Genomic DNA, 19,958 nt, shown 5'->3' with positions numbered 1-19,958 from the left:
TACCAGCACAAGTCCTGCACCCGAGGACATCGGCAGCAAGAACAGCAGGCACGCTCAAAATTTCACCACAGAATTTTCTAGTTCATTAATGCTGATGAGTTTGTCATCTTTTTAATGATGTTGATTTTTACACACTGCCAGCATTTGGTAGTAATTTAATTTTACAGTATGTTCTGCTGATGTCAGTGTCAAAACAATGCTCTTATCAAAGTTCCCCACACTGTTTAGTCAGGAAAAGCTTCTCTAAGACAGTTCTGCATAATCTCATTCAGTATGTGGACTGTTTAAGAGTTAACTGAAAAAAAAGAAAAAAGAAGTCGATTTCTGTTTTACACGTGCGTCTGGAGGCCACTTATGCTCTGCACTTTCGTATCAACGTTGTGTTTTTCTTTTTTGTGTAGTTCCGTTTGGTGGTGAAGACGGCACTAAAGCTGCTGCTGGTGTTTGTGGAGTACACGGAGTCCAACGCCGCCCTGCTCATAAAAGCTGTTAACGTTGTGGATGGCAAGAGAGGTAAGAGCCCAGGCTAACCATCCAACAGTACGGTTTATACTTATAGCACATCATCAAAATCAGTGACACACTGTCAGTTGAAACTCGTTAAAATGATTTAAATAGGAAATGTTAGGCATACATTCTCTACATACGTTCTCTACATTATTCATGGTGCTACTACTCATTCCATTGAATTATTAACAGATAGACCCACTTAATCATGCAAGTACATTTATCTAAGTGTTCGTTTTCCACTTAAAACTACAGTGCATTACTTTTAAATACAACCAAATGTCCATTACATTCGAACCACTGTCAAATGACTTTACAAAATGCTGATCAGCTCCATACAGCTCTCTCTGTGTATTGCTCAGTCTCGTGGTGTTTAGTCACGCAGCGACCAGGAAGGTTTTTGTTTTATGTCAAAACAGAAAGAGACAACAGCAACATTAAGCTGGTAAAATGAGAAGGCACAAAGACCAAAGGCCAAACAGAGGCAGAATAACAACAACATAAAGCACTATATGAGACACTGTTTCTCAAGATGAGATGCTGTGCTGCATCAGGCTTGTTCGAATATCCTCTTTTAAAGTGGCTGCTCCCACTGATAAAGCCTACCATGGTGGCAGTACTGCTGTCCACCCGATCACAGATTACTACTGTTACACAGTAGCCAGATCAGTTGTCCTGAGCAGCTCCTTCGCCAAAAGAAAGAGCCGACAAGAACAAGGCTTATTGAGACAGACTGTGACTCCCACCTGCAGTGAGGCTCAGTTACCTGCTGCTCTGTAGGCTCCACATTGCACTGTGGCCTGAAACTGGGGGAGATTGAGCATCAGTGTGGAGGGGTCAGGTATCCCTCTGTCTTTGTTGTGTCTTGTCCCCGTCACTTCTGCTGTTGCATAAGAAGACTAAACCTGATCCCCGGACTCCTGATGAGAAGTGGATGGTCTTGACCCTCATGGTTGAGGCACAGAGATCCTACATTCTCAGTGCTGCTGTTATTCAGCTGTCCCTTTTCTAGACGTAAAACACCATGACTTAGACTTAGAACATGACTTCTTTGCTCTGAAGGGAGCCACGAGATGACTTAACAGCTTTTGATTTTTATTGCCACGCAGTGGTGGAATGGAAAGGTTTCAGCAGCTTTCCTGCCATGTTGCGTTAGAGTCTTTTTGTTTTGTTATTTGGTGTCCAACAGTGTCCGTTTTGTGCTTCTGCAGAGGCAAAACCGTGGTCAAATCTCATGGAGATCCTTGATGAGAAGGATGGAGTGGACACAGAGCTGCTGGTATACGCGATGACACTCATCAATAAGGTGAGCCAATTCTGTTTGGTGAGCACTGCCTACATCACTGGTGCATCCAAATCATACGGTGTCTTTTTGCACATAGAAACACCTAAATGGAAACTCAATTGGAGTTGTCAGTAAGTGCAATGGAAACATTTGGAAATCATGTGACTGAAATGTCCCCCATCGATTCTGCATTTCGCTATATTGGAAAAAACGGCGGCTACATCAGGTGAGAGGAGGAATGTGAGAGAAAATACAATATTACACTATTACTACAATATTCCTCCACTTAGTGCAAGAAGCAAATATTACTACGATGCCACAATGAAACGCGTCCATATAATCAACAGCTGTTGGTGCTTTTTCATTCACTTCATCAAGTTGAGCCTTTTAATCCTTCTGTGGTGACAATGACTTTGGCGCCACCTTCTGCTTAGCTCAGTGAACTAACTCCCAATATTCTCTTTACAGCAGCTAATGGAAACACAGATAAATTCGCATTTTCTTTTACTTAAATCTCTGAAAATTTGCAATACTTTTTGTACTTTTTCTTCCAGATGAGTTGGAGTTGCTTTGCCAAAAGTTTAATGTGTTTACATACAGTTTTATGTGTTGTGGTTCAGACTCTGGCAGGTCTCCCAGACCAGGACTCCTACTATGACATGGTGGACTGTCTGGAGGAGCAGGGCATAGAATTCGTGGCCCAGAGACACGTGAACAGGAAGGGCACAGACCTGGACCTCGTCGAACAGTTCAACATCTACGAAGTCAGGAATCTGCACTAGCAAACATTATCACATAACAAAAAAGCGTCAATGCCTATGCCCCTGTCTATAGACAACAAACAGTTTATTTACTCTTTCTCTTTGTTGACTCCTATCAGATGACATTGCGCCATGAGGATGGTGATGAAGTACAGCTTCCCCCCAGCAGCAGAAAGGATCGCCGACGGGCTAGCGTCGGTGGCACCAATGAAAGGCGGGGCCTGGAGAGAAGACGCAGTCGGAGACATTCGCTCCAGAACAGAAGCCACTCTTCTGCCCCAGCATCTCCCAGCAGGTCACATACTCATGCTAGTAGCTTCCTGCCCTTTGATGGTCAAGGGGTTGAAGACATCAGTGAAAGGTGAGGCTAGAGGAAGACGGAGAGGAATAGAAAAGTGGAAGATGTTCAAAAGAATGATTAAAAAAAACAAAACTAACACACACACACACTAAATCTTTGCTTTTTGCTTGAACGTGGTTTGACCCTGCATAAAAAAGTTCAGTCACTAGGGGTGCTTTTTATTTTGAACCCTGAGAGATAACTGCAACTAAATAGGAATCCCAAATTATTCCTGGCTCCATGGAGTATTACTCACTCACAGGAAACAGCTTGACTGCAAGTGTTGTATTACGTTTCAGTCTTGGAGGAATGTGTCCTCTCCATCCAGAGCCAAAGCAGAGAATTTAATTATATATATAGCCATTTTAAAGCGGAGACAGCTCCTGCAAAGTGGCATTTGAATTCATTTCCCCACTGTCAAAGACGTTCCCCTGTCATTGATGGAAATAGGAAGCTTCTGTAAACATACTGATAGAAGCTATCTGCTGTCTCATGACATGCTTCCTTCAGAGTTTAAACTCCACATTGTCATCTGCTTTGTATTCATCTAACCATTGTGGCTACTCCAAATCTTGTTTAATTACACAGTAGCTTGGTCTGTCTCATAAAAAGCAATAAAATATTTTTTTACATTGGGAATTACATTGATGTTTGTCTTTCCCAGTGCTACATACTAGATTGCCTGATCATTAATCTCACGCTCATTTTCAAACTAGCATGCCCTCTAATATTTCTGGTAGCACTCAGGTCTTCAGGTGTGCTTAAATTCAATCCAGCAGGTCATATGATCCCAGACTAGCTTCTTTCAGTCCACCACAGGAAATTCAAGCTGCCTTTGAAGTTCACCATTTTCCATGTTGTTAATGAAATCCAGACACCCAAGAGGGATCCAAACAGCAAACCGGCTGCAGACTCATGTATTATATTCAAACACAGAAGATATACGTCCCTCAGCTCTAAGTTGAATCTTATTTTTACATTTAACGTCCTGCTATAGAGACTGGACTGATAATTGTTGCCTGTGCATTACAGTTTCTGTCAAACTCTACCAGTGTTCTATACACTCACTAATACTGTGTGTCTAATTCTGTTCTGACAAGCATATTTTTAAATGTCATTCTTGTGTGTTGTCTCTGCTGGACCGTCCTCTATTGTGTGTCTTCACGTTGTCCAATTTTTACATGTCCTCCTTTCCACCCTCCACCCCTCCTCTCACCACAGAGAAGAGGACGAGGAGGAAGAAGCAGAGGAGGAGGGAGAGGAGGAGGAGGAGGAGGCAGATGACGAAAGTCATCCAGTCACTGAGTCCTCTAGACAGGGCGCTTGCAGGTATTTTAGGCAAGCAGGTTTCCTACGAGTGACTCAATCTCTCATTCCCCTCACAATTGCATAGTTTTTTGCAAGTATTGACCCTTTCCTCTACCCATTTAGACTCCTCCTCTTTTTTGTCATCCTAGTGTGGCTCCAGCTGTAGCAGACACTCCTAGTATGTGCTTGAGCTTAAAGTGTATGGCCAACATCCTTCCTAAAGCCAGTGACCCTGAAGGGCAGAGAGAATATGTCAGCGTCAAGACCAGGACATCTTCTCCTGTGTCCGTCGCACCTGAAAAGGGGACCTTTAGTCCTTGGTGTGTTCCTCTCCCTGCCACCACCCTGTTCTGAGTAGAATGCCCGACTCTCACTGCACACCCTCAATGTCAGTCTCCACAAATCTCACCCCCCCCCCCCCCCCACCCCTCCCTCCCTTCCATCGACCCCTCCATCCGCTGACTTGAACCAGAGCCAGGTGTATATTGAATTGTCAGAGAACGAGACATGGAAGGACAGAGAAAAGGCACTACAGCTTCATCTTGTGTGGCCATTATATCTCACTGGTGTATGCATCTTTATGTAACTTGCTGTAACTTCACATACACATACACAAGTGTAAAAATAGGTAAATGAATACTGCAAAAGTATTTGAGTAATACTATTTCTCTTCAAAATGACATCACATTCACGCTTGTTTTTTGGTTGACATGCTTTGGCTTTTGTTCCTCTCTGCGTTTTTCCTCTTTCAAAAATGTTTCCCTGATCCTAGTAGCCTGTATTTACATGTGATTTATGCCTCATCTGTCATCGACAAACATTTTCTCTACCAGAGGAAGGAAGGTCATAATAACTTCCTTTTCTTGGTTGCTGGAAATAATTATTTCACAGCCATGTGCAGCTCATCTCTCTTCTGTTGTGGCTCCACATCAAAATGAATGCGAGACAAGTCGATAAATTAATCTGAAGCATTGAAGAATTGAAAGTATCTGCATGAGTCAGACGTTTCGCTTGTTACAGCAGAGCTCTGTCGCAGCAATAGTTCCTCAGCATGCATCCCTCCCTGACGCCGTTAAAGCAGAAATTATTTTGTTTTCTCCGCAGTGGAAAATACAACACGATCTTGTTAAAGATACCAAAATGAGTCGTATTTATTTAGATGACAGCAGTTTTACTGCGTTCTAAACAGTGCACTGAATAAACAGGACAAACAGAAATAGTTTCTGCCCTTTCATCATCGTGTAGTCTTGTGGCCCTTCGACCTGCAACTGCTGTCTCACTCTGCCTGTGTGACTAACATTTTATGATTTACATCTTTGGAGTGTCTGACCTGACTGTAGCTCTCTTTTCCTCTCTTACCTCCATCTTCAGTTCGACAGAAACAAACAACCCTCCCACACGTTACACAGCTAGAAAGCCTTGCTGGTCTGAAAGGTAAGGCAAGAGGGTGAACAGGTCACATGTCTGCACATTATGCATGACGGTTCTGAGGTGGGGCCACACAGCTGCTGTAGTGGTTAGCTGCTCCGGGGTTCACGACCCTTTCAGAATAAGGGTTTGCATGTTCTCCCCCTGTGTGTGTGTGTGTGTGTGTGTGGGTTTTCTCCGGGTCCTCCGGTTTCTCCCCGCAGTCTAAAAGCATGCAGATTTGGGGATTAGGTAAATTGGACAATCAGGTGTGATTGTGAGATTGGATGGTTGTTTGTGGCCCTGTGATGGACTGACGACCTGTTCTGGGTGTACCCCACCTTTTGCCCTATGTCAGCTGGGATTGGCTCCCCCCGCGACCCTCATGTGGAGGATAAAGCGGTAGAAGATACTATACTATATATACTATCCATGATGGATGGATGGTTCTGAGGTGAAAATGATATAAAATGGTTAAAAAAAATCAGTAGCTTTTGAACAATTAATCATTAAAAAATGTAAAGTGGAATTTGAAGCAATGCAAATTTCAAAAGCTCCAATTTAATTGTTCTTTTGTTGATTGTTCTATGTCCTATGGCAGTTTAAATTGCAACACATACACATGTGGTTAATATTTTTGATTGCATCTCATGTGGTAATGCTCTTTTTTCAAATTACAAAATGCAGTAAATAATGTTCTGAACTATATATATGTGTATATATATATATATATATACTGTACATATGTATATATATATATATATATATAGGACATTGGAATTCACATCACTGATTCTTAAAGTGCTGTCTTCAGTGTCTTCAGTGGTACTATGTATTATAAAAAGAAACAATTTTTTCTTTTAACAGGATCAGTGCCAATGGCACTGTGTACCCTGGCAGACACCAGGCTCCTACATCACCCATTCATCGCTTCCCCAGTTCAGCAGCCTCCACACCAGACTCCCAACCAGACAGGTCAGCACGTCGACTTAGCCACAGCTGAAGAACAAATACACATCTTGAAGATGTTTGATGAACTCATGTCATCCCAATGCCAAGGATTATGTTTATTGTGCTTTGAATAAAAATATCACTTAACGTTGTAATCACTTTTAATCATCCCTCTCCTTGGCGTGCAGACCCACTTTAGGGGGCTTGCTCACTTCATCGTACAGACAGCATCAAGAATCACTGGCTGCAGAGAGAGAGCGGAGGCGCCTGGAACGAGAGGAGCGTCTGCAGAGAATCGAAAGAGAAGAGAGGAATCGGTTCAAGTGAGTCTGAAAAAGCACTCCATGACTTTAGTAGATTGCAATTGTGACAATAGAGACAATAGAGGTACAGTCTTGACTTCTAACTTTTCCATAGGTAAAATAAAAGCTGGCAGGAGGACAGTATATTATATACTGTACTATACTTGTATGTTGTTTTTTTGCATTTACTATATAAGTTCCAGTTGAGTAATTATTGTCTGTTTTCAGCCTGTAATTGTCTCTTGATCATTTGTTTTTCTTGTCCCTGCTTTTGTTTTTCTGTTTCAGTCGCGATTATGTGGACAAAAGGGAAGAAGCAAGACAAGCGCGGGAGGAAAGGTGAGTTTATTTTATGGTTTCGTTGAGTCATATTAGCGCGGCAGTGTGTGAATGTGGATCAAAAAGCAATGGCACTTTCTGAAATTCATAGCAGATGTACAGTAAGTTTCACCCAGCCTCAGACTGAATTATAGTTAGGGCCCCTTTAGGACCGCTCACCATGAAGACGTCCAAATGTTAACAGGACAAGTGTGTAATTGTGTTTTTCCATGGATGTGTTGTGGTTATCTCTCTGTATACGATGTAAACCCGTTTCTTTGAGAAAATAAAGCCAAACAGCAGTGCTATGTTTCCATCTTATCTCAACACAATAACTAAATGGCTAAATTGAGATTTCAGCAGCCTTCATCGTAAGTTTCAGCATACATGTCGTGTTTTTGCAGGTACAAGGCTGTGGAGAGACTCGCCGCAGAGGAATTTGAGCGCGAGCGACCCAGAATGCCAACAAGAGGACGGACAGAAATTACGTTGTGTTTGAGTTCCAACCCCGCCAGCCGCGCAGCGTCACGCTGTGCCACACCTTCACCCATCACCTTACAGGAAAACACTGTTAATGCTGCACAACAAACATCGAGTAAGCAAAGTTTTTTTCATCATCAAACAAACAAATGAAAAAAAAACACTGAAATGACTTTACTTAGCTGTATTCATGAGAGAACAGCATGTTTGGCTTCTGGCTATTAGTTACTGTAAGTATTACACACTACTAAATAGCAGACCACATGAAAAAGTCAATATTTTTTGGAAGTGCTTTCAATTTTTTATTTTTTTTGCAAAAACAAAAGTCTGTGATGAGGTTCTGATTGAACAGCTTCAGTGATTTCCTGTGGTGAAATGATGAAAAACATCAAAATAGTTTATTATTTTTCCAAAGTAGACTTCCTTATTTATTTCTTTTTTTGAGGTTTTCACATATGTGCTGTATGCTAATGACTCATATAATGACTTTAGGACGGCTTCAAGTATCTGCACTCTGAAAATGTGTGTTAAATCACGACATTCTCTCATTAACGATATGTCAGGAAGCAATTCAAAGTTGTTTCAACTATAAACAACAATGTTTCTGAACACTATCAGATCCTATAACAGGCCCATAACTGAAGTATTTAAAGTCACATTTTTGTGCATTGTTTTGATTTCTCTTCCAGGAACAGAACACGTCTCAGAGCCAAACCTTGACCCACAAACCAGAAACAAAAGTCCAGCGCCAGAATTAACAGTATCCGCATCTGCCCCCACACCTCCCTCTGAGCCTGAACAGCAGCAGACTGAGACAGAGTCGCATGCCGAGACAGAACATGTTGCTGAGTCTCATCAGAATGTCGTGACAGAGCACGAGTCAGATGAACAGTCAGGAATGGAGAAAGAAGAAAGACAAGAGCAGGAGGAAGAGTGCAGGGATGAGGCAGTGGACGAAGAGCAGGTAGAGGAAGTGGAGGGGCCTAATGTCGAAGAGGTGGTAGAGCATGATGTAGAGGTAGATGTAGAGCTGGAGGAGGAGGAGGAGGAGTGCGAGAGGGAGCAGACAGCAGAAAGAGACACGGATGACAGTGTAATGCTGAGTGAGAAGGAGAGACAGAATGAGGAAGTGAATGAAAAGGACAACTGCTCTGCGTCTAGCATCTCCTCTACGAGTAGCACACTGGAGAGGGAGGAGCGGGAGGAGAAGCTCACAGGTGACATTGACGCAGGTGAGATTGTAGTTCATTTAACTTCTTATCAACAGTTTTTATTCTCTTTATATCCTAATTATTTCTATATCAATATCAACAGGCCAGTGGACGCAGTGCATTAAAGACGCAGATGTGAATGACCAGTGCACCGAGATCCTGAACAGCAAGCGCTTCATGCTGGACATGCTCTATGCTCAGACAACAGCCAGCAAGGACGAGGAGCGTGTCGGAGAAACAGAGAAAGAAACATGTAAATGTGAGAAGGAGTCGGAGGTCAGTGACTTGTCTGTGGCCAGTTTGGCCAGCAGGATCTCCACACTGGAGGCTCACAGACAGGCCAGAGAAGAAAATGTGAAAAAAATGGAGGTGGGACATCTGGACAACCAGGGCAGTGTCCGCGCGGTGGCAGAGAAGTTTGGAGATTTGGTCAAAGGCTTGACCTCTCCTCCCGAGGGGGAGGCCTCAAAAGAGCAGCAGACTGACAAATCATCAGCGACCACAGCCTCGTCTGGTTTACCCCCTAAGAAAGAGTCAGATTATATCTGGGATCAGCTCATGGCCTCACCCAGGGAGCTGCGAATCAAAGACATTGACTTCACGGACCTGAGGGACGATGATGACTTGGACATTTTAGATATGGACAATATGATGGGATCACGTGACCTGATACCACCACCACCTCCTCCTCTTCTGTGTAACACCGCCCTGCCGCCACCCCCACCACTGTTTGGGTGCCCCCCGCCCCCTCCGATGCTTGGCAAAATGATGCCACCGCCACCACCATTCATGCCCCCTATACCTCCGCCCTCCCCTCACCTCATTCGAGGGGAGGTGCCTCTCTTCCAAAAGAAGAAGAAGACCATCCGTCTCTTCTGGAATGAGGTGCGTCCAGTGGACTGGCAGTGCAAGAGCCATAAATTCTGTAAGGAGTCCCTCTGGTCCAAACTGGAGCCAATTAAACTGGACACATCCAAGCTGGAGCAGCTGTTTGAGTCCAAATCCAAGGAGCTGCCTGTCACAAGGGTAACTAACAACTGCAGTAGCATTAAATTAAGCTTTTTCAGACACCAGGTTGTTCTATAGCTCAGGACCTCCTGCTACCTGACATTGTACTTTATGTGAAAGGATCATTTTGTGCGTCTCACTGAGTAAAACCGGCCTTCAAAATCCTTTTCAGTAGCTCCTTACCCAACAACATCACTCTTTGGAAGACACTCACACACACATACACACCCTAAATCTTATAGTAGCATCAAAGTTAAACCATCATATCCACTTATATACAAAAAAAAAAGATATATTCAGAAGTCGCATGACTCTAACAAGCTTTCCACTGACATCACCCTCAGGCTAAGACATACTTCATGCTCACCATAAGACCAAAAACCCTTTTGATTTTAACAACTTGGTTTCTGCTGCATACCTTTCTTTGCTGCCACTGCGCAAAGAAAGTGTTACAGCTACCCAGCAGCTGTAACACTGGGCATTGTAATACTGTCTGCATTGTACTGAACCAGCATGAACCGCTTCCACGATACATGGGTCTAAAAGCAAGGTGGTATTTTGCATTTGTTACAGAAAGCAGCCGTCGATGGGAAACGGCAAGAAATCTTAGTCCTGGATTCAAAACGAAGCAATGCCATTAACATAGGTTTGACTGTCTTACCTCCTCCCCGCACCATCAAGACTGCTATTCTCAACTTCGATGAGTATGCACTAAACAAGGAGGGAATTGAGGTAAGCATTTTTAAAGGGATTCTCTCTTAGGGCACTTAGGTTTTATGTTGTTCTGTGTAGTGCTCTCTATTGCAATAAAAACATGATTTACTGGGTTTTCTTGAATGATATGTAACGCAGCACACCAAAATACACCAGTGGATTTCCCCAAACATGCCAGGTTTAGCTCATCTGCATGGGACTGCCCACGATGTTGACATTATCGCGTGCGTTTCTGGCTGCAGCACGGCTGGGCGTTTGTGTCGCGATCAATCACCTGTGGTGTAAATTTCAGCTTGTTTTAAAAACCCTGCTAGAGACCTTTTGCAGGACTTCTGTAGAGAACGGCTGTTGTTGCAATTCCCATTGGTGATGTATAACCTGCAGCCTTCAGCTCCTCCATGAATGAATTTGCAGCAGAGGAGTATTCCTCTCCACGTCTTGTCTCAGGAGGTATATTCAACCTGACACAGATTTGAGGTTGAAAGTTCAGGTGTCACGCAAGTTTGTGGGGAACATGCGAAACATCTTAGACAAACAGAGATAGAGTTAGCGACAGTAGTAGTTGGTTTGTTCCCTCCCCATAACCATCATTTATTCCCTAACATATTGAGTAAAAGATACTGAAAAAAATACATGCCTGAGACTTGAGACGACTCCTTTTGTTTCCCCCTCCTCACATTTCTTGGCTTAGAAAATCCTGACCATGATCCCCACAGAGGAGGAGAAGCAGAGGATCCAGGAAGCTCAGCTGGTCAACCCTGATATTCCCCTGGGCAGCGCTGAACAGTTCCTTCTCATCCTCTCCTCCATCACAGAGCTATCTGCTCGCCTGCAGCTGTGGGCATTCAAGATGGATTATGAGCTTATTGAAAAGGTCAGACTCATTCCTGTTCACTCTAATCACAAGCAGATACATCACACTCTGTGTTGTGTCTGCTATCATATTAACTTACAATTTATATGATATTGTGAATTCAACAAACAGGAATTGGGAATTGTGCATATTTGAGGAGTTACAGAAGAGGTTCGATGGAACGAGCTGCAAGTGTAGCATGAAGCGTTAAGCATTATCTTTATATAAATATGGTCAACATGTCTCACGCTGTACAAAAATGAATCCAAAATGTACCAGACGCAGGCACTGCCATGTCGTGCTGGTGTGTGATTTGTAGTTGGAGTGGATCGTCTCAGTCCATTATTAATAACATCAAATGTAACTTATCAGAAAAACTAATTTATGTATATATAGCTGCCCACAAAGCGACTATAATCATTTAAGAAATATTGCTGAATAGTTTAACGTTTTAATTTAATCTCTCATCCATTCAATGCTGCCGTCCTTTATGTGTTTACTGAACATCTAGAGAGACATCAATAAATAAAAATCTGGCCCAACAACAATCCATTTAGTCTAAACACGGCCACCAGGGGGCACTGCAGGCGGCCACCAGGGGGCAAACTGCAGTGATGGTGGACATTCTTGTTTCCCTGTGTTTCATCAAACTTAGCGAAGTGACTGAATTGGGCTTCTCTGAAAAGCTTTAAAAGTCTTAATCATTAAGAGCAGAATGTATTGTCACAGACAGGGACAGACAGGGACAGACAGGGACAGGTGATGTCCTCTCAGACTGTATCGTGTTTGTTTTTTTTAGGAAGTGGCAGAGCCTCTTCAGGACCTGAAGGAAGGGATGGACCAGTTAGAGAAAAACAGCACACTCCGCCACATCTTGACCACACTGCTGGCTATTGGCAATTTCCTCAACGGCACCAATGTGAGTAATCTTCCAGACATATATGGCTTTAAAATGTCCTCTCTTTTTCTTTTTTTCCACTTTCCCTCTCTGTGTGTCTTTCATGCTCTTCCTCCATTTCCTGCCACGCTCCTCCCCCCCCATGCTCCACTGCCAACATATTTATTTGGCAAGGGCAACAGTGAACTCTGTGTGTGGAAGAATGTGCTGCTGGACTTGTCTGCAGCGGCAGAAACTCTGTCCTTCTACAGTTAAGAAATGCTTGTCTCTGCAGAACCTGGCTCCGTCTGCTCTGGAAGTGTTTGTCTGGCCGCTCGTGTGAACTCGCACGTCGGGTTTCTTTTTATAGTCTCACTTTGTGTTTGGGGGGGGGTGGAGGGGGTCTCTGCTTTTACTTCAGCCTTGCAAGTGAACATCTGGGATAGGAGAGTTTAACATGCAAAGAGGGAAACATAAGTCGTCGACATCAAAACAAGTAGTTCCCGCAGATAATGGCTGCGTTTATATTTTTGCAGTAAGCCATTTGAAACTGGCATGAGAACAAGGGCGGTCACGTTAGGATTGTGATCTTTCCTGATATGTTCTGCTGTGGTGAGCGGAGCAGTAGATTATAGTGCTGATAATCTCAGCCTAATTAATCTACACACTTTTTATTTCAGGCTGTGCCAAAAGGGAAATTCGCTGCAGTTTGTTCTTTGAGTATTTTTACTTTCAGTTACTTTCAGACAGTTGTTTCTGTTTCACATTGTGAGTGCGCTGATGTAAATCATGCATCTGTAGGCTAAAGGCTTTGAGCTGAGCTACTTGGAGAAAGTGCCAGAAGTGAAGGACACCGTCCATAAGCAGTCTCTGCTGCACCACACCTGCTCCTTTGTGGTCGAGAAGTTTCCAGACAGCACTGATCTCTACTCTGAGATAGGAGCCATCACCCGCTTGACAAAGGTGAAGCCGTGTTTACTTCTCAGAAGCTCATTAATGTTTGTTTTAATGTTATTTTATATATATATACACATCATTTTTGGAGCAGCGATGACAGATAAAGAGTCTGTGAGTCAGAATTCTTTGCTGTGATGTTGCCGTCAGGTGGACTTTGACCAGCTTCAAGACAATTTGGCCCAGATGGAGCGACGGTGCAAAGCATCATGGGATCACCTCAAAGTCATAGCAAAGCACGAGATGAAGCCAGCGTTGAAACAAAAGATGTCCGACTTCCTCAAAGACTGTGCCGAGAGGATCATTATCCTCAAGATCGTACATCGACGGATTATCAACAGGTGTGTTCAGCTGTAAATCTAATGCCGTTTATTCTAGTTCCTGACTCTCGTTCGGTGCAGTGACGCCATGTCTCTTTGCACATTCGCAGGTTTCACGCCTTCCTGCTGTTCCTGGGCCATCCGATATACGCTGTGCGGGAGGTCAGCATTCACCGCTTCAGCAAGATCCTGAGTGAGTTCGCCCTGGAGTATCGTACGACAAGAGAGCGCGTGCTGCAGCAGAAACAGAAGAGGGCCAACCACCGGGAGAGGAACAAGACCAGGGGGAAAATGATAACAGATGTAAGTGGTGTTCACCACCAGCAACAGTCACGTGTCGTCGTCCTCCACTTCCACATCTTTTGTATTTCTCAAATTCCCTCAACGCGGGTTGTACGCTATGTAATCTGGTTAAAGCGCCAAACTGGACGAGGCGTGTATTTACAGTGACATCAGCACAGTTTGCCAGTACTCGCATGTATAGGTTACTGCAAAAACACTCCTTTAATTGTTTTTAGTGTATCCCGTTCTGTAGCCGCAGCAGGCGAGGAAAGGCCAGAGCAAATACCTCCCTGCGTGATTAAAATCCCTTAAACCCCCGAGGAGTCGGCTTCTCAGAGCCGGACTCTGCAGCGGGGGCCTCTCGGCCTTCAAAGGGATGCTAATTCAATCACTGTGTGAAAATTAAAACCTTTGGATATCCCTGAAGGAGAAATAACAAGACCCACACCCTGAACACATTCTTACAGCGGTGTTCAGTTGTTCCATAGCTTGTGTTTTGTTCTGGCCGTGATATCCTGCTCAGGCATCTTGTGAAACACACCTACTCTCTTTTCTTGTCATCAGGGTTAGATGATAAGATACAGCCGTGTAATCTTTGTTACAATGAGGCTGCAATCACTGGCTTTGTTTAGGAGAAACACTGAAAACTGGCGATCACATGTAGACCAGAATGTCCAAACCTCCACCCACAACCTTTACTGCAGTGAGTCTGTATGATTCAGACAAGATAGTGTCCCTGTTTATCAAATGCAGGAATAAAGGTCTTTATTGTAGTGTAAAAGCAAAACAACCATGTATTTCCTAACACGGTATATGAAGATGTCCGCGGCTTTTAAATCAGATGCTGTCACTTACGTGTATTTGCATCACAACTCACGGGGCATATTTGTGTCCGCTTCCTTCATCCCTGTAGAGTGAGGATGACGATGACAGTGAGGTAGGTGGGGGACATGAACTTGTTGTATAACAATAACTGGTGTGTTTGTGAGGACTAACAAAGGACGGGTCGGTGGAAAGACTGAAGGATTCTGTGTTTGTTCGTGTGTGTGTGTGTGTGTGTGTGTGTGTGTGATCCCACGTGAATGAGGAAGTTTCACGGTGTTGATGAGAAACTTCCTTGTCGAAAATAATGGACTTCTCACAGCTAAATGCCTGAAGCTGGCGTGTCTGCATTGTTGCAAGCAAGAAAAATAGCTAAGTAGACACCTTAACATGTCTAACTATTTTAACAGTAGCCCGTTCACTGCCTTGACGTCGCTACGACGTGTTTGATGACATTTACTCAAGAGTTCCCCTGAAATACTAAGTCTTGCAGAGCATGGTGTTGCGTTTCCCCTTCTCCCACTCATGAAATATCAGCTGTTTTAATGCTGTTTCCCTCCCCTCCTTCCCCGCAGAGTGGTAAATTTGGCAGCTCCCCACAGGAAAGCCAGCCTCAGGGTATCCAGTATGCTGAAGACGCAGCCGAACATGAGAACATGAAGGCCGTTCTGAAGAGCAGCCTGCAGTGCGGGGAGGGCAGCACGTCCACAGTGCCGGGCCTCAGAACACGCACCAGAGCTGGCAGCGCCAGAGGTCAGTCTCTCAAACAGGTTACCGGGTTACGGCGCCGTCAAGACATTTGCTTTTCTTGTAGTGAATACGACTACAAAGGGAACACACACATCTCTCATTTGACCTCATTCTACCTGAAAAAGGTCATACTTTCCACATCTCATATCGCGCTCCTCACATACGTCCTCATTCCCATTTTCCATTCCAGTAGCAGTTTCTTATCAGGTCAGCACTTCTTTTATTTGAGTGCTGACTTGTACATGATCTGGAGCTGGTGGACTTCCTCAAAAAAACTCAAGCAAGTTTCCATGGTTACCCCGTTCTATATAAAAAAACGACAGCTTGCCACAAGCTAGACTGGACGGCGTAGTGCTACAGGAAACGTGGAAACTGTGACCCGCTCCTTTAACTAAACATTACTACATTACACCTGCGTAACATCAGTGTGCTCATGTTGTAAGGCTTCACTGCAACCGTATTTCAAGACCGCAGTTGAAATGTGGCTGATGAGAACCAAACGGATAAAGTGAACGTGAGTTACTGTGTCGCCATTTGTCCAAAGAGTCTCTGTTTGTGCCCGTCCCCGTCGTGCAGGGCGCGCTCCGCCGTGGTGCTCGGCCAGTGGTGACCCGGTGACCTGTGCGGATGACACAGCAGATGAGATCATGGAGAGGATCGTCAGGTCAGCCACTCAGGGGCCCAGCCAGCGGACACAGCCTCGAGAGAGGAGACGGTCCCGCGTCAACCGAAAATCACGTGAGTCTCCGTGTCCACAACTGGACAATTAATGTGTGTTGTACGATCAGCTGTATGTGTAAATGAGAGGTGAGAAGGAGGTGTGAAGAGTGTTTGTGCCACGGAATCTAGCAAGTATGACGAAGTTTTATGTCTAGTAAGAATAATGTTTCACAAGATAATGTTCCCCACCTTATCTATTGTTTCACACTCCAGTCCTGAAGGTGGCAGTAATGCATCTGTAAAGCTGGTATATAGAACAAGGTTATTATAGTTAATGAAAACTAGAGATGAAAGAAAAATCGATAACTAACTGAAACTGTGTATGTTTATAAAACAATCTAAAACTAACTAAACTTACAGTCAAATTGTGCCCAGTTTTCCTCTTTGTAAATTAATTTCATACATAATCTTTTTGCGTTCATATGGGTTAGGTAAGTGTATTTATTTTTTCTCTTGACGGCAATTTTGAAAGGTTTTATTTTCATTTATAATTAAATGTTTTCAGTTTGTTTCTGTTAAAATGTGGGACATAAGGCTGTGCAAGTTAAACATACATTTAGTTGTGTTAGTAGATGTGTCTCATGAGGGTTATTTATCATTATTTACGTTATGTTCATGTGTGTCTTTAGTCTGTTGACTGTTAGATTTTTACCTTTCACACTAACTCAGCAGCATTTTGCTAATGTTCAGGCTCATTTCTTGTCGACTGTTATATTTGACTCGGGGATGGTTGTTCATTTGTCCCAATACATTTTTAAAACTGGGTTTTTATGACACAATACTTATGACTTTTTTTGCAAATACTCCATATTACAAAAAATTAAACTAATTGAAACAAACTCGTTAAAAAAACTATAACTAATTAAAAATTCCCAAACTATTATAACCTTGATATAGAATTCACAACCCACAGAATAAGACACTTAATTTTTCATTTAGCATTTCAGATGTTGTAGTTGACGCACAGTCATAATCACAAACTGGCCCAAAGCGTCAATATTGTCTGTGTCTTACTCATACATACTGCAGTCTGAATGAATTCAAGGGTATTTTCACATATTTTGTCATTGACGTCTCCTTGTGTTATTAACTGTGCTAACGTCTCATCTCACACCCTTACACAACAATAAAAGTTGTTTTTAACACGTGTCTCACCTCACTTAGGATTAATTTTTGTTCCCGACTGTGCAGTGAGGAGGACACTGAAGAATGGTTTGACCACAGAGGAGGCCAGCGCTCTTGGCTTCTCCAGTGGGACAGAGATGCAGGTATGAGCTGGGCCTGGATCCCGTTGGGACATTTAAGACGTCTGGAATCCCCTTTTTACTGCCCCCCCTCCATTTTGCCTACATCCAACACGGCGACCCCACTGCAATCTGACTCGGCACTCATCCCTCCCTTTCAGCTTTCGATGAGTTCATCTCGTTTTTATGCGTTTTAGTTGACGTAGGCTTGACGCAGAAGTGCTTCTTGAAGAGAGCGGATTAAAAAAAAAAAGAAAGAAAAAAAAAAGCTGAGCAAGATTTTATTCACAAACTGAACTACGGGGGCACAGAGAGCTGACACCGACCGACGCATTCAAGCCACTCGGCTTTGCTGACCATCGTCCTTTGAATGTGACGTGTATTCTCCTTAGTCGTCAGAATTGTAAGCAGGGCGAGCGCTTCAATCTCAGTGGCCTTGACTGAATCAAGAGGGCTAAACATGTGGTACAGGCTCTACTTGCAGCTTTCGTATCATATTGAATTGAAACGACATTTCATCTATTGAATAGATGGCATTGTGCAGAGTTATTGTTCTATACTACTGTGGTAGTTGTATGTTTCTGTTCCATTTTGCTCGAGAAGGTGCTCAAATGATAATAATTAAAAAAACATATATATATATATATATATAATTGCACTGGATGTGAAAGTATCAATGGAATGTGAAAACCTTGACACTGACGAACCACTCCGACATCTGCATCTAAAACTTTACTCGACAGTTTTACCAGCAACTCACAACTACAGTAGCAGTTTTTAAAGTCTGATCTAAATCGTTTACCGGGTACAGAGGAATTAATCCGAGGGACTGAATTACTAGTGAAACCCATGTTTCGCACCAATGCTCGCCACGTAAACATTTCCAGCTTCAACAAACACAGACGAGTTACGTCACGTGACCTTTTCTCACTCATGGACTGAACAGTTGGGGGAGATTTTTTTTGGGTTGTGCGCGACGGCAACCTGCAGAAGTTACAGTACGCTGTTTTTACTTTCAAGAAGATTTACGAGCTGCACATTTCAGAGTGCCTTTCAGAGACCGTTATTTATTAAGACGTTTTCAGGGACATAATAATAATAATAATAATAATGATAATGATAAAAAAGTCTGCAGTCTGCGAGGGGTGAAACAATCATATTGCAACCATCAATGAGCTGTGATTTATTTTTAACCAGTGTTTTTTAAACTTGCCCTTGCAAGAATTCCGGTTGTTTATTTTACTTCCAGTGATTTATCGTTTGGATCAAATAGTTTATGAAGATAGCTTTTAAAGTATTTATGACAACTTAGGGATGGTTATGCACATTAGTTGTATCCTGTGGCCGAACTGTAGAACACGGGCAATTTGTTAATCCACTCATGTCAAGTTCTCGGTAAAATGCAAAATAAAAAAAAAGTAGAGTCAGCCATAATGTGATGTGTCATTGGACTGGCATCACTGGAGATCACAGTTACAGGACATGGAGAGTGTTCTTTCATTATTGAATTATGAATGTAAACGTCAGAGGCTACACAAGCGGTAACATCTCCATGATTTATCAATATAATAAAAACATGTTAGTCCGTATTGAAATCGACAATAAGGAGCCTGCAGTAACTCAACCTTTTAGAATGGGAGTATGTTCTTGAACTTTCGGTGAGCTCATTGTGCTTGTTTTGGTTCAACTGTTATGACCCTGGCTTCACCAGAACAACAGTTTGTGAGTTGCAAGTCATTCTATCCTATTGTAAATCTTCACTGTGATGGAAACATAGCCATTGAGAGACAGGAATCTGGCGCATCACACGCTCAAACTACATAAAACCACACCAGCAATGCGTTTTTTGTTTTGTTTTGTGTTTCTTTTTACTGAAAACTATTCAGCACCTTAGACACGATGTGTAGCATGCAACTAAGAACTGAAGTGACGAGAGAGGAGCTCATTATGTTTGCCAGATTGTACTGACTTTTGTCTAGGAACACAACACAGTAGAACGTGTAAAGTAATATGGGAGAACGCTGTAAAATAATGTACATGTCCTGATAATGTCTATGTTCTTCTGTTTTTTTTGGTTTTTAATGTTTTTGCTCCATGTGTAGAATAGTGTATTATAGACTAAACGCAGTATTATTCTAAATATAATTTAAGCAAACCAGGCCATGCATGGTTTATTAAAATAAAAAAAAAAGCGTCACTTCTGCTCGATATAAAGGGAGATTAACTTTGGTTGTAGGTTGAGGTGTAGGTTTTATGTTTTTACCAGCTACTCCTGTGGAATCTCGTAGAAGCCTTTTTTTTTTATTGCATTGCACTCATTTCATTCTATTCATGTAACGTTAGCCCCGCCACACACATTGCTGCCGTTGCCATTACATCACTGTGGAGCTTGGATACAAGCGCTATACAACCAAGGCTTCTATTGCATCTGTGTCCACAGCAAAAACTATGTAACAACTACAATAAAAAGGCTTGATAAAGCATCCTTTGTCCGTCTCTTTTAATTGTTCTCCAGTTGTTGTTTTGGCCTGGAATCCTCCAGGG

General features: G+C 43.0%; 1 protein-coding gene across 6 annotated transcripts; it reads left to right on the top strand.

The window, feature by feature from the left end:
* The first annotated feature begins 265 nt into the window (after nucleotides 1-265).
* LOC122775054 (FH1/FH2 domain-containing protein 3-like) lies at nucleotides 266-19,897 on the top strand. Of its 6 annotated transcripts, XM_044034743.1 has the most exons (23): nucleotides 267-513; nucleotides 1,719-1,813; nucleotides 2,413-2,556; nucleotides 2,673-2,914; nucleotides 4,115-4,222; nucleotides 4,351-4,521; nucleotides 5,573-5,635; nucleotides 6,476-6,583; nucleotides 6,748-6,882; nucleotides 7,150-7,200; nucleotides 7,584-7,774; nucleotides 8,349-8,891; nucleotides 8,974-9,896; nucleotides 10,452-10,610; nucleotides 11,284-11,466; nucleotides 12,245-12,364; nucleotides 13,124-13,285; nucleotides 13,427-13,617; nucleotides 13,707-13,899; nucleotides 14,792-14,815; nucleotides 15,276-15,453; nucleotides 16,027-16,188; nucleotides 17,362-19,897. In XM_044034743.1, exons 2-23 carry the CDS (start codon nucleotides 1,742-1,744, stop codon nucleotides 17,442-17,444), a joined length of 4,206 nt encoding a protein of 1,401 aa, XP_043890678.1. In that variant the 5' UTR covers nucleotides 267-513; nucleotides 1,719-1,741; the 3' UTR covers nucleotides 17,445-19,897. The 6 variants fall into 6 exon arrangements, with proteins under 6 accessions (XP_043890680.1, XP_043890677.1, XP_043890678.1 ...); XM_044034745.1 differs by lacking the exon at nucleotides 4,351-4,521 and having other exon boundaries at nucleotides 266-513; nucleotides 17,335-19,897; XM_044034742.1 differs by lacking the exon at nucleotides 14,792-14,815 and having other exon boundaries at nucleotides 266-513; nucleotides 17,335-19,897.
* Nucleotides 19,898-19,958: the final 61 nt, after the last annotated feature.

Source organism: Solea senegalensis, linkage group LG9, assembly GCF_019176455.1.
Source record: "Solea senegalensis isolate Sse05_10M linkage group LG9, IFAPA_SoseM_1, whole genome shotgun sequence".
Classification (NCBI taxonomy): Eukaryota; Metazoa; Chordata; class Actinopteri; order Pleuronectiformes; family Soleidae; genus Solea; species Solea senegalensis.
Note: the sequence above shows the minus strand (reverse complement) of the source record. Positions and strands in the feature narration are given on the sequence as shown.

Excerpts from the sequence above, each read along its gene's own strand:
- LOC122775054 (XM_044034742.1), top strand. The coding sequence starts at position 1,742 with ATGGAGATCCTTGATGAGAAGGATGGAGTGGACACAGAGCTGCTGGTA. Across the intron at positions 2,915-4,114 it reads GTTGAAGACATCAGTGAAAG|AGAAGAGGACGAGGAGGAAG; the intron begins GTGAGGCTAGAG and ends CTCTCACCACAG. Across the intron at positions 10,611-11,283 it reads TAAACAAGGAGGGAATTGAG|AAAATCCTGACCATGATCCC; the intron begins GTAAGCATTTTT and ends TTCTTGGCTTAG.